Raw genomic sequence first — 14729 nt, forward strand, 5'->3', positions numbered from 1 at the left:
ATATAAACCTCAATTGCCTGACTGCCTTGGGTCTCATATTCTTTTATGATTTTCTTATATTCCTATATGATTTTCTCCTATTAATTGGTCTCATGTCAATTTAATTCTTAGGCCAGCCCAGAAAAAAAAAAAAATTTGAGGGGTAGAGCAAAGTTTTCACTCCCCAACAATAGCTAAACAATCTTTTTCATATCTAAATGAATCCCATGGCCAAGAATGCCTATATTAAAAAAGAACACCTCAAAGAAATGTGAGGCCATTGTGGGCTGCTTTAGGCTGCCATCCAGATCCCCAGATGGCAATAGTTCAGTGGGGAAAAAACACTGAGGAGTTTGATTGCATGATGTGAATATTCTTCAGTGCTTTAAAATGTGCGTCAAGCCTGATGAAACTGGAAATCCATTATAAGTTCATTCTTTTGTTTTATGGTATCATGCAGGCCTTGTTACTTGCCTGGGACAAGCCATAACTTCTCTGAGACTCTGTCTTTTTATCTGTGGAATGGGGAAAATAGCATCTATTTCACAGAGTTGGGATTAAACAAGACAGTGTATGTAGAAGAACTTTTAAATACTGAGTCATGCTCTCTATATGTTCGTCATTATTACAAAACAACCACAGGAAGGGGTGACAGCTGTTCACATTAGTTACACTTTTGCAGGACATCTAAGGTCTCCCTAGAGCAGGAGACTGTGCTGCTCATGGGGACACTTGAAGATATGAAAAGAAGTTTCTAGGTTGTCTAGTGTTCAGGAAATCCCCTCAAAATAACTTTTATTCTGCCTTCAGCAGGAAGATGATCATTGATATTGATACCATAAAGTAAGTTTTAAGCTTGTTGGGCCTGACTGCGTTCACAGGTTTTTTGTTTTTTGTTTTTTGTTTTTTTAATATATAAGGTTTGGATGCAATGCTCTTTCAATAGAATGAGCATATGATTAAAAGTTATATATTAACTCTTCACACTTTTTAAGCATTGGTAACCTTACATGACTTGTTTTATGACATGTAATTTTCTGAGCAATACTTCAAAGCATATGAAATAACTAAAAAGCAGAGAATCTTCAATTTTCTTATAGAGAATAGAAAAAAATGAAACTTTTAGATGGAACTACTTTATTGAAGAAAATATGTTAGCAACTCAGTGATCAACGAATAATTTATTTGCTTTGAAATTTTATTATAGCTTTTAATCTGATAAGCAAGTTGACTCTTTACAAACTATTCACTATTCACAATTTCTCCTTGTAAAGGAGAAATTAACGTTTCCAGTCCTATATTCCTTGACTTAGAAGCATCTCGTCTACAGGACCTGGATGGCCATTGATGGGTTGAGGGGAGGGAACTGTACTCCAACGTGAAAAACCCAAGGAAAGGCGGAATGCTCTACCCTGCAGGTTACGGCTGATTAGCACAAGATTTCGTAGTTCCGAAGTTGGGTAAACATAAATTCAATTTTTTGTTCCTTCAATTACATACTGTTTTGTTGAATCACCGTCGTACTGTAATGCAACTAACGCGCTTAGCACAGAGTCAGGCGGTAAATAAATGTTAGCTATGGGATTGGAGTTACAATAACTCTTAACTGGAAGGAAATGGAAGCTGAAACCTAGTTCATGGAAAGGCGTGTTTTTTATTTCGAAGGCACCTGTTAAAAAATAAATCCCAGGCTAGCAAAAACACTTTAAAAATTGCTCTTTCAAAATGACACCAATTTAAAGGAGGGATCTACATTTTTTTACGTTTTACGTTTTACGTTTTTTACGTTCGTGATCCGCGAGATTACAGAGAAGTACGGAAAGGTGAATAAAGAGGGACAGATTAGCATAACAATCTACCCGAGCAAAGAGGATTGAATTTTAGCCAATGACATCACACTCTGGAGGTTCCTAACCATTCTGGCCCAATCAAGACAAGGATACGTCTATAAATAAGACTGCCTGGCACTTGTCGGGGGAAAACAGTAAAGTCATGGCTCGCACGAAGCAGACGGCGCGCAAGTCGACCGGTGGCAAGGCCCCTCGCAAGCAGCTGGCCACCAAGGCGGCCCGCAAGAGCGCGCCGGCCACGGGCGGCGTGAAGAAGCCGCACCGCTACCGGCCGGGCACCGTGGCCCTGCGGGAGATCCGGCGCTACCAGAAGTCCACCGAGCTGCTGATCCGCAAGCTGCCGTTCCAGCGGCTGGTGCGCGAGATCGCGCAGGACTTCAAGACGGACCTGCGCTTCCAGAGCTCGGCGGTCATGGCGCTGCAGGAGGCGAGCGAGGCCTACCTGGTGGGGCTGTTCGAGGACACGAACCTGTGCGCCATCCACGCCAAGCGCGTCACCATCATGCCCAAGGACATCCAGCTGGCGCGCCGCATCCGCGGGGAGCGGGCTTGAGTGAGCGCTCGGCTTGAGGTTCCATCCTATTCAAAGGCTCTTTTCAGAGCCACCCAAGTTTTCATGAAGAGCAGCTATGCACTTTTTCGCCTCTGGCGGCCTTGGTATAGCGCACTGGTGCACTGGATAGAGACATCAGGGGCAACTCGCACGTGTCGGGTAGTGAGATCATAGAATCAGTGCCTTAGTCGGCTGGTGCGCTAGAGGGAACAGCTGAAATGGTTTATAGATAGATCATTTTTGCCAATCCTGCTTTTTAGGTGCGGAGTCACTTAAAAGTCGAGCGTCAGATACAGAAATTAAGTGGGAAGGCCGTCATGTGGGTTTGTGATAACGGCTGGAATGGGAATCTGAGTTTATCAGCCAGATGTTACAGTTGGGAGAACTAAACCAGATGTAAGTGCCGGTTTAAATACTGAAGCCTTTCCCTGGTATATGTTTTAAGAATTGTAAAGGCGGTGACCTAATATGTTCCTCATTGCATAATCTAAGCGGCGCAAACAGGAATTTGAGGGAAACACCGGAATTTTTTTTTTTTTTTTTTTTGAGATGTGGGCTTAGGTATTCTAAAACCCAAAAAGCAAAACAAACTTCCACAAAGCATAGAGGAGTAAAACGGTGCAAAAATAGGAGAAAGTTGTCTTCAGATCTCTTTCGTACGCAGGCATAGGACTGAAAAGTGAAAACCATCCTCTAAAGCCCCCAAACAGGTGAAACTATTGGGTAGCCTGAAATGGAACATTTTGATTGGCTAAGAACACATTTACTCTGCTAGCCACTAAGGAAGTATGAACCGATGCTTTAACTATGTGGACTCCACCCCCTATGACGACATTGTTGGAAATTAACCAATAAAAATGCAGGCGTGTACGAGCCTTCATTTGCATACAGGCTCTATAAGTAGCCCGTAACCAAGCCCTTCGAAAATAGTCCGGATCGTTCCTGGCGTGTGGTGTTTCTTCTTGCAAAAATGCCTGATCCAGCAAAGTCGGCTCCTGCTCCCAAGAAAGGATCTAAGAAAGCTGTTACTAAAGTGCAGAAGAAGGACGGCAAGAAGCGCAAGCGCAGCCGTAAGGAGAGCTATTCCGTTTACGTGTATAAAGTGTTGAAGCAGGTGCACCCGGACACCGGCATCTCGTCCAAGGCCATGGGCATCATGAACTCCTTCGTCAACGACATCTTCGAGCGCATCGCCGGCGAGGCCTCCCGCCTGGCGCATTACAACAAGCGCTCCACCATCACGTCGCGGGAGATCCAGACGGCCGTGCGCCTGCTGCTGCCCGGCGAGTTGGCCAAGCACGCCGTGTCCGAGGGCACCAAGGCGGTCACCAAGTACACCAGCTCGAAGTAAGGGCACGTAAAGGACACAATAGAACAGCTACTTGACCCAAACGGCTCTTTTCAGAGCCACTTAATTTGTCACAGAAAGTGGCTGTAAACACCTGCTTGAAGATTGGCTTTTGGTTAGGCAGGGTGGGCCTGTAAACTCGAGAACATTTGGGTTTGGGGTTAGGTTGGGACCGGGGCTCTTAAAATCTGGAGCCTGCGTGTGGTGGTGTCCCCTAGTGGCACGACTCTTACTGGCAAGGAAAAACTAGTTGCCAAAATGGTCTCTACCTTGTTCTACGGAGTTCGCGATGGAAGCTTAGATACAGGTGAGTGAGCAAGCAGGTTTGCTATAGTTTAAAGTTGTTTTGTTTTTGGTGGGGGGTGCTGTTTTACTTTTCTGTCTAAATGTCAACCCAAAGGTTTCTAAGTGAGCTGGGATTTGTTTTTCTTAGCGTACCCGTGGAAGTCCCTCCATTCCCCACTGCCTTAATGTTCTATTCGTAAACGTTTCTCGGTGTCCGTCAAGAACGATGAGCAATAAAGCAATATGCTTTAGTCTACTGACCTATGTGTAAGTTCCGACTTAGCACTCCTTACCCAATCCTTCAGCCAGGTAAAAAATTATGCCTTCCCACCCTTTGGATTTAGTCCCAGCCTGGAGACAAAGTCATCTCCTGGGGAGGGATGCTAACTGGCATTTAGTGGGTAAAGGTCAGGGATACCGATAATTCCAAAATGCATAGGGCAGCCCCCACAGCCAAGAGTTCATCACCTCTGCAACCCCAGTCCTTGTGTGGCAGCTGGTAGACCCAGCGCCCAGACTTCCGTTACATCAGGATTTCTCATTTGGCTTAAATCTTCCTTCCACCCCACATGTAGTCAATGTTACTGCTTTTGGTGAAAGCTGAGCAGAACGCAGGTTTACTCTGATTACTTAACACTGCACAGGAAAATTACCTTATCCAGGGCAAGGAACTTGTTTTTCTGTAACAGTTTTCCTGGTTATAAGAACCACCTTGGTGCTTGTTAAATGGATTTCCAGGTGCCTGTCCTGGAACTTCCTGATAAAGCCAGGTTAAAGTGGGGACTGGGGAGTTAGGTGGTTTTTAGTGTTCTCTGGTGTATTTAAAAAAAAAAAAAAGTTTGGGGTGCATGGTATGCAAAGGACACAACTAACCTATGGGATGAATTTCTAAAGACCCCTTAGATCAAAACTTGCATAATTCAAGACATCCCGACAGAGGCTGGTGAATGCCTTACTAAACCACAGGTACCCTTAAGGTGAAAGAAAAAATCATTTCCAGTTCATTTGTCAAGCTTTGAAATTAAGCCATTCTTGATCAATATTAAGGAATTTGCTTGACAAGTTTGTGTTTAAAATGATTTTATTTATTTTAAACATTTTATTTTGTCAGAGCATAAGCAGGCAGAGAAGCAGGCTCCCCACTAAGCAAGGAGCCTGATTGGGGATTCGATAGCAGGACCCCAGGACCATGACCTGAGCCGAAGGCAGCTGCCCAACTGATAGCCACCCAGGCGTCCCATGAATTTTATTTATAATGTAAGAGTTCAAATTTACATCCACTTAAAGTTACATAAAATGGGCTGTATATGATTTCTTTCCCTGGAAAATGAAGATTTTTCTGAGTCATTTTCCCTGGCAAGAGGGATGACTCACTGAGAATTTTAATTTCCCAGTGAAAGAAAAGAAATTGTTATGCGGCACATTTTATAGTTGGAAAAGTTAATAAGTGAAAAGGGCAGGGTGTCTGTGTTCTACTCTGTCAAGTTACCAGCCTCTCAGAGACCCCATCTGGTGTCCTCCCCTTGGATCTTGCAGGCTCTCCTCGCTGAGTGACCCATGTTTCTCATGGTCTTTGGAAGTTGTTAGAGCATTGTCAGCTGGCTCACCTAATCAAAAGTTATATCATTAATTACTCATGACCAAAGGAGTAAGCCTCAGCCCCTTATCCTGAAACTAAAGGTCTTCTGCCATCTGGCCAAAACTTTCCCCTTCAGTTGCTTGTTTTCCTCCGATCTCTGGCAGAGCCAAAATGCATTACCCACTGTCCTGTACTGCCTCTTCTCTTTCTTTGTGCCTTTGTTAGGTGGTCCTTCTAAACTGTACTACTTTCTGTTGCTCTCACACTACTCATTGTCTGTCTGTCCGCTGGTACCGTTGCTCACATCTTGGTCCTTGAAGCCTTCCCATCCCATTCTAGGTCATAGGAAGTCTTTCTCCTTTTAACTCTTAAGGCTTTCTTTGTTCCTTGCACAATGAATTTTCAATTAACTATAGCCTTGTGAACTAGGTAGCCCCTTTTCCTTAGATTTTTTCCCTTCTACATGTTCTTGTTTGTCTTCTAATAGAAGACACGGTTTAATTTTTTAAGATTTTATTTATTCATTTGTTAGAGAGCACGCATAAGCAGAGGGAGAAGCAGACTCCCCGCTGAGCAAGGATCCTAATGCAGAACTCAAACCTAGGACCCTGGGATCACAACCTGAGCCGAAGGCAGCTGCTTAAAGGACTGAGCCACCCAGACGTCCCCAGGGTTTACTTTCTTAAAAAATTACTCCTTGGGGGGCGCCTGGGTGGCTCAGTGGGTTAAAGCCTCTGCCTTCAGCTCGGGTCATGATCCCAGGGTCCTGGGATCGAGTCCTGCTCAGCAGGGAGCCTGCTTCCTCCTCTCTCTCTCTCTCTCTCTGCCTGCCTCTATGCCTACTTGTGATCTCTGCCTGTCAAATAAATAAATAAAATCTTTAAAAAAAAAATTACTCCTTGGGAATTTTCACAAAGGCTGTTCTAGTGTCCACTATAAAATAGCATCGTGGAGCACCTGGGTGGCTCAGTTGGTGCAGCAACTGACTTTTGGCTTAGCTCAGGTCATTATCTCAGGGTCATGAGATCAAGCCCTGAGTTGGGCTCCCCACTCACTCAGCTGCTGAGTCTGCTTGGGATTTTCTCACTCTCCTCCCTCTTCCTCTGCCCCTGTCGTGCTCTCTCTCAAATAAAATCTTAAAAAAATTTAAAACAAAAAACATCACAGGAAAGTTTGACTGATTGCCCAGACCAGAGGATCTAGAAAATTGGTCTGAAGGTGGTACATTCATGTACTCCAATAGGCTTTTTTTTCTCCTCTTTTTCCTAAATTTTCTTGCTCCTTTAACCTGAAACACTCATAATAATTACTGACCCAGTTAAAACAACTGTCGGAGATTAAAAACGCCTAAGAGGGGCAGAAAGAGTACTGCACTTGATTGCTTCCCTTTATTCATTGTATCTATATGACCCAAACAGTGGGATTCTACTGGAGCTTTTCCAGCCTAGTTTAGATGCTGCTTTTCCAGTGCTGCAAACAACCATGAGGAGGGGGATGCATTCCAAAAGATGAAAAAAGTATGTGGTATGAAGATAAGGAGCTTTAAATATCAGATCCAATGAGCATTGCAAATGGGCTTGGTCTGGGTTAGGTCAAGTGTCATTAAGACTGGTTAGTCATTATTTCAACTACTGGGGAATGGATTGTGGAATCTGTATAAACTTACAAACATGACCGTTTACTTTGTCATAATTTGTAGACAAATGCCTCATTTTAAAACTGGGTGCATTTTCTCAAAGTGATCTAAGAGTCAAAATACTTAAATTCGATGACTATAATTCAAACACAGGACAACAGATGGGAAATAAGTTATATGATCTCCTTGAGGGGCATAAAGTAGGAGTTATGAAAGAATGTCAATCTTAGGGAACAAGACTGTTTTGGAGAATTACTAGATAGCGATTTTTTTCTACATTTCCTAACTATAGCTGAGCCATCATGATTTGGCAAAAATAGAAAACTTGATAAAAAAAAAATTCTAGATCCCATATTGCAAACATGAACAGACTTTTGAAATATAAAATCAGGGTGTGTTTTCTTTTCATGTGTAATCAAAGAACTATATCAAACATATATTAGCAAAGCAATGAGATGGATAAAAAGATGTAACTACATCTCATAAAGGGATTACGCCAGAATAAAAATAATTACAACTCAAGGCAAAATGTGTTATTCCCAGAGGACGGGTAAGAAGGAAATATTATGAGTTAAGGAGAATGATAGGTTGCCTCTGGCTGAAGGGTTCAGGAACATTCCATGAGGAGAACTTACATGTGCCAGGTCCTATATGGATGATGGGATATAGAGGTATCCTCCTTCCCAAGTCCATGAGGTTTCTCTGGAATATTGTTTGTAACCAATATATCAAGTGTCCTTGGGAATTTTTTTTTTTTTAAGTTTTAGTTTTATCCAATTTTCTGTAACCTTTCAATTTTTTAATCATCTGATTTTGGTAGATGAAATTCTCCACCATTCTATACTCTGTGACTAGAGGTCATAATTCTGCACTCCTCTTCCCGCTTGTAACATTTCCCCAAACCCTGCTGAGGTTGCAACAGCTATGGTCCATAACCCAGTTGAGAAGCTTCATAGTGTAAGTTGTTGGATATTTATACCAGCCTACACTGATTGAGAAGCAGTAAGAGGGTAAAAGAAAACTTTTGTTGCCTCTGCTACTCTCAATACTTCCAGCTACCAAATGTGCGGGTTCTCCACACCAAGCAATTCTGACCTTACCTCCCTGGATTTGGCACAGATACCACAGATTAAGGGCTCAGCCCCATAAGACCACCCCCTACTTCAGACACTACTCACAGTAGGGGGTCTCCAGGTTACCCAGGCTTCTGTCAGTCTTGGCTACAAATAAACGGTTCCCATTTTCCCCTCTTCAGGTTTGATCATTTGTTACAATGGCTCATGGAACCCTGGGGGACATGTTTACCAGTTTATTACAAAGGATATAGGAAAGGATACAGATGATGATGATCCAGATGAAGATGTACACAGGACAAGGGCAGAAGGGTCCCAAGTGCGGGAGCTTCTGTCCCTGTGGAGCTGTGGTGTCCACCCTCCTGAGATGTATGTGTGCACCAACCTGGAAGCTTTCCGAGCCCCATAGTTTGGGGATTTTTATAGAGGCTTTATCAAGTAGACATGATGGATTATTGGCTCAATCTCTATCCCATCTTCTCCCTGGAGGATGGCAGGGTTGGGGCTAAAAGCTTCTAATTATAGCTTGGCCTTTCTGGTGTCCAGCTTCCATCCTGAAGCTTCCTAGGAGCCCACAAAATCCAACTCTTTAGAACAAAAGACCCTTCCCATTACCAAGGAAATTCCAAGAGATTGAGGAGCTCTGTGTCAGAAACCAGGGGCAGAGACTAGATATAGATTTCTTATTATGTCACAGTCCACCCCTGGTCTCTAGTCAGGGACCCATTACAGCAAACTGATTAAAGTCAAAAAATACTGGCTGAGGGGCCCCTGGGTGGTTCAGGTGGTTGAGCGACCAACTTGGTCCGAACTCAGATTTTCATCTTGGGGTCACGTGTTCAGGCCCCACTGCGTTGGGCTCCATGCTGGGCATGGAAGGTGAGTCCCAATCTTCCCACCTAAGAGCCATATGACCTTGGGAAAGTGTCTTTACTCCTCTGACTCTCAATTTCTTCCTCTGTAAAATGAGCAAAATAATGGAACCTACCTTACAGGTTTGTTATGATATTAAGTGAGATAATGTGTTGTGTGTGCTTCGTAGAGTACTTGGAACACGGTAAATATTTGATCAGTGTTTCCTTATGATTGTAGTTAGGCGCTTCCTGCAGGTACCATTGTATCTCCGGAGCACTCTTCCTGTCCCAACAAGTATGGCTTTAAGAGATTTCTAGTGATTTGAGAGTCACCTTCATTTTCTTTTCTTTTTTTTTTTATTTAAAGATTTTTATTTATTCTTCAGAGAGAGAGGGAGAGAGAGCGAGCACAGGCAGACAGAATGGCAGGCAGAGGCTGAGGGAGAAGCAGGCTCCCTGCTGAGCAAGGAGCCCGATGTGGGACTCGATCCCAGGATGCTGGGATCATGACCTAAGCTGAAGGCAGCTGCTTAACCAACTGAGCCACCCAGACATCCCTCACCTTCATTTTCTAAAACATCATCCAAGAAGGCAATTTCACAATTTACTGGTCAGGCCTTTGATTCTGTAGAAACTTCAAGTATCTGTCATGTGTCCTGAAGGAAAAAAATGAATTAGGATACAAAAGACCTTATTTATAGTGTTTGTTAGCAGTGCTCTATAAAGACCTATATTATCTGGCAAAAACCTTTTTTTTTTTTAAAGTCAGATGAAGTTTGCAATACTTCGCATCGATTGTTCTCCAGAAAAATAAAATACTTTCCTTAAATACTTCTTTCCTATTTCTTTTTTTTTTTTTTTAAGATTTTATTTATTTATTTATTTGACAGAGAGAGATCACAAGTAGGCAGAGAGGCAGGCAGAGAGAGAGAGGAGGAAACAGGCTCCCTGCTGAGCAGAGAGCCCGATGCGGGACTCGATCCCAGGACCCTGAGATCATGACCTGAGCCGAAGGCAGTGGCTTAACCCACTGAGCCACCCAGGCACCCTTCTTTCCTATTTCTGATTTCTGAGTTGAAAGCTCTGGATTTTAAGGACTTAACACAGGAGCAAGGCAAGTGAATAAAAATGATTTAGGGCACATTATTAGGTACCACAGAGAAGGACACACCTTATAACCAAAAGGAGGCCAAATAGGCAAATATTTGGAAAATGTTAAAATCAGGAATTTTAAAATGGGCTTGGTGGAGTCAGGTTGATGACTTATGACCTCAGCTTTGTTTTTGTAGGCAATGATGTTTGAGCCTTGTCTAACTTTTAGTTTCTACTTGGTAGATTCTAATTTTCAAATGCATTGAAGGAAAACTTGGACAAGAAGGAGTGTGAAATACAGCTCAGCTACACCACAGATACAACCCTGGGCAAAAGTTGTTCAGTGTTCTTAATATAACTCCCAGTCCTAGGGTTGGGCCTTGCACTACTTGAATTTCTTTCTGGAGATGTGTTTCATCTAGTTTGGCATGTCTAGACTCAAGACCCACATTATAACATGCAGAATAAGGAGAAAGAGAAAGACACACTTGTTAACCTAGATATAATAGGGTTACTTCCAACAAGTGAATATACTCTTGTTTCCTTAGGCTTCTGCACTCCTCTACCTGCTACACTAACAAAAATGAGGAAAAGTTATTTCGCTTGTTGAAGTGTCTCTGTAGGGGACTTTTCCCCTGGTGTCTTTTTAAGTGTTTGAATTGTTCATAGTTTTTTGTTTGTTTGTTTTTTGTTTTTCACATTACTGTTAAGGGACTGGGCAACAGAATTATTCTTAAGTGAAAACTTTTTTTTTTTTTTTTTAAGATTTTATTTATTTATTTATTTGACAGAGAGAAATCACAAGTAGATGGAGAGGCAGGCAGAGAGAGAGAGGGAAGCAGGCTCCCTGCCGAGCAGAGAGCCCGATGCGGGACTCGATCCCAGGACCCTGAGATCATGACCTGAGCCGAAGGCAGCGGCTTAACCACTGAGCCACCCAGGCGCCCTTAAGTGAAAACTTTTTATCAGAAATAGCAACTATGTGTAGAGAACACCATTTTAGGATTAGCAGGAGAATTAAAGTTAGGTAAAACTTGAATTTCAATCCTTGGCCTACAGAAAAAAAACCTAAGAAACTTTTCATAGTCTAAGGGAGGTGTATTTCATGGTATTAAGATTGTGGGATGTGTTTAGATGGGAAAGGGGCATAACAGATCAATCTTTCTGGATTAGTATATGCAAATCATTTCTAACGGGGAAAAGTGGGGTCTCAGGCATTGGCAGATCAAGTCGACTAAAACCTGTTGAGGATATAAATGATCTCAAGAACATGGTTAACAAAATGAGTCATAACTATACTTACCCCCACACCACCTTGTATCCAAAGTAGAAAACATACATTTTGAATTCACATAAATACTGATAACAACTGACCATGTGAAAGATGACAAATGGAAGCTCAACAAGTGTTGAAAAACTTGAAAGTATATGAGACACATTAACTAATCCTAATGCAAGGACATAACTTAAAATATTCTTCTTGGGGCGCCTGGGTGGCTCAGTGGGTAAAAAGCCTCTGCCTTCGGCTCAGGTCATGATCCCAGGGTCCTGGGATCGAGTCCTGCATTGGGCTCTCTGCTCAGCTGGGAGACTGCTTCCTCCTCTCTCTCTGCCTGCCTCTCTGCCTACTTGTGATTTCTGTCCATCAAAATAAATAAACAAAATCTTTAAAAAAAAATTCTTCTTGATCTATACTGTTAGGAAAAAGCACAAGGACTAAAGAGGACGTAAAAATAAAAATTATATACTTTTTGGTATACAATAATAATAACAGCACTTATATGTAGAGATCAGAGGAAAATTCATAGCTTTAAAATGCATTTATGAGATAATGAGAACTATTAAAAATAATGAAGTAAACTTTTAACATAACACCAAATAAAGGAACACCAAAACAGGAGGGAAGTAGAGTATAAATTAGGGCTGAAGCAGAAATGAATAGATCTTACTTCCTCACTCCCCCAAAAGAGAATCAATTAAGCCAAAATCTGGTTCATTGAGAGAAAGTTAAAGGGTTAATCCTTTGGTAATTTAATATTGAAAGGGAAAAAGTACACTACTATACCAGCAACATCAAATACAGAAGATATTTTAAATGATATGTGTATTTTAGTACATGGATTTGCAAATGCAGACAAAACATTTAGTTTTTAATATAAGTGATCCAAGCTGCCTTAAGAAAGGTAGAATGACTGAATAAAAATAGCTGAAGGAGAAACTGAAAAAATAGGCAAAGACCTATCCTTAGGTCCACCAGGCATTGAGGGAAGAGACAATATTTATATAAACAGATCAAGATAATGGAAAAAATATTAAAATCCACATGCAATTATTATGAGGCAAAGAAAGCAACAGATATTATTAAGTTTAAGTAAACTAAGTGTGCCTGGGTGGTGTGGTTGGTTAAGCATTCTAACTCTTGGTTTTGGTTCAAGTCATTATCTCAGGGTTGTGAGATCCAGCCCAGCATCAGGCTCTATGCTCCACACGGAGTCTGCTTAAGACTCTCTCTCCCTCTGCTCCTGCCTCCCACTCTCTGTCTCTAAAATAAATAAGTCTTTAAAAAAAAAAAAAAGAAAGAAAGAAAGAAAGAAAAGATTAAGTGAAATAAGTCTTGCAGAGCAATAAAAGAGTGTTTGGTAAGGAAAACAAATCCATAGAAGTTAGATATTATGGGCTACAATATAGATTTCAAAGTGGAATGAAGAGTAATTGGAATAAAAAGCCGGGAGCTGTTAGGTACACGGTTAGGATTTGAATTCTAGTGTGTTGGACCCAAAGCCTGTGAAATGTCAAGATGCGACTGAATTCAAGTTAGGAAATTACTATTTTCTAAAATACATATGGTACTTACAAACCTGTTGCAAATGTCTAGTTCTTCTCTTTCAGGCATTTTCCTGCCCTTTCGGAAGAAATGGTCTTCAAAGTCACAGCCAGACTCCAGAGCTGATTCCCCAGAGATCAAAATTATCTCCTGACCAAGAACCACATTTGGAGAATTTATTTTTTCAAAATGTGTAAACCAGTTATTTTGAGTCTTTCTTAGACATATTCTGTCTCCATTAACTCTCTCATCGTGTTTGGGAAACTTCTCCTTTAACACATGGTCCCTCTTCACAATTTATTTTCTTTTTAAAGATTTTAATTATTTATTTGTGAGAGAGAGAGAGAGAACACACGTGCACACAAGCCCAGGCAGGCAGAGGTGGAGGAAGAAACAGGCTTCCAGCTGAGGAGGGAGCCCAATGTGGGACTCTATCCCAGGACTCTGGGATCATAACCTAAGCCGAAGTTAGGTGCTTAACTGACTGAGCCACTCAGGCATCCCTTCACAACTTATTCTTAAGTGGAGGAGGTAAGGAGTAACATGTACTTTATGTGGTATGGAGATGAAATGGGGAAGGCAGAAAGATGAGCTTCTCACCCTCTAGGGATTTGGACCCTACAATTAGAAACAAACCTAGAAATAAGGAATAAAGTAAGGACAGCAAACAATTTTATTGGCTCCCATTTGACTGCCAGTGTGCGTTCAAAGGAAGTCTATACCTAAAAGACCTTTGGAGGTCCAGATTTTCAACTGGCTAGAATTTTTTTTTTTTAACATCCTGTTTCCCATTGCCAAGCTTAATAGACAGTTCTCTTAGGGTCTTTCAGTTTTTAAATTATCCTAACAATGAGATTGGTAATAATCATTTCTTAAGATTTTAACAATACTGTTTATAATAACTTACCAAAAAACCACCTTGGAACAAATCTAATGGAAAGATGAACAAAACTTCTAGGGAGAATATCATAACATTTTTGAGAGAGATTAGCAAGGATATAAATAAATGGAGAGTTATACCATGTTCATGAATTGGAAAGTCAGGTATGTATACATATGTATGTATATGTATGTATACAATGATGTCCGTATCCCTCCTTCACTCTCACTCCCCAAATCTACATAGTTAATGCAATCCCACTCCAAATCCAGTAGTCTTCTCAGGAGAATTTGACATAGTTTATTACTGGGTTTGTTTGAGGCCTTTCTTCTTTTCTGTTTTTCTATTTCACTAGCTATTCCTTGTCAACATCCTGTTGCCAATGCTTTGATACAACCTTTAAAATTTGGTGCATCCCAGGGTTCAGCCTTAGATCCTTTTCTGTTCTCTATCTGTGCTTTCTGCTTACATTGTCTCTTCTAATCCCATGGCTCTAAATGCTATATATATATATATGATGATTCTCAAATTTTTTAAATATTTTTTTAAAGATTTTATTTATTTATTTGACAGACAGATCACAAGTAGACAGAGAGGCAGGCAGAGAGAGAGGAGGAAGCAGGCTCCCCATGGAGCAGAAAGCCCGATGTGGGGCTCGATCCCAGGACCCTGGGATCACGACCTGAGCTGAAGGCAGAGGCTTTTGACCCACTGAGCCACCCATGCGCCCCTCAAAAAAATTTTTTTTAATATTTTATTTATTTATTTGACAGAGA

General features: G+C 41.5%; 2 protein-coding genes across 5 annotated transcripts; both read left to right on the top strand.

Moving 5' to 3' along the window:
* The first annotated feature begins 1950 nt into the window (after window positions 1-1950).
* On the top strand, window positions 1951-4275 carry LOC309842094 (histone H3.2). Its single transcript, XM_082686037.1, has one exon. The coding sequence runs from the start codon at window positions 1972-1974 to the stop codon at window positions 2380-2382; it is 411 nt and encodes a 136-aa protein (XP_082542163.1). The 5' UTR covers window positions 1951-1971; the 3' UTR covers window positions 2383-4275.
* LOC309842092 (histone H2B type 2-F-like) lies at window positions 3311-13300 on the top strand. 4 transcript variants are annotated; one of them, XM_082686035.1, is made up of 2 exons: window positions 3311-3729; window positions 13139-13300. In XM_082686035.1, exons 1-2 carry the CDS (start codon window positions 3353-3355, stop codon window positions 13197-13199), a joined length of 438 nt encoding a protein of 145 aa, XP_082542161.1. In that variant the 5' UTR covers window positions 3311-3352; the 3' UTR covers window positions 13200-13300. The 4 variants fall into 4 exon arrangements, 2 of the variants coding, with proteins under 2 accessions (XP_082542161.1, XP_082542160.1); XR_014299486.1 differs by having other exon boundaries at window positions 3313-4037; window positions 13125-13300; XR_014299487.1 differs by having other exon boundaries at window positions 3313-4037.
* Window positions 13301-14729: the final 1429 nt, after the last annotated feature.

The sequence above is a fragment of the Mustela nivalis genome, assembly GCF_964662115.1.
Source record: "Mustela nivalis genome assembly, chromosome: 10".
NCBI classification, from domain to species: domain Eukaryota; kingdom Metazoa; phylum Chordata; class Mammalia; order Carnivora; family Mustelidae; genus Mustela; species Mustela nivalis.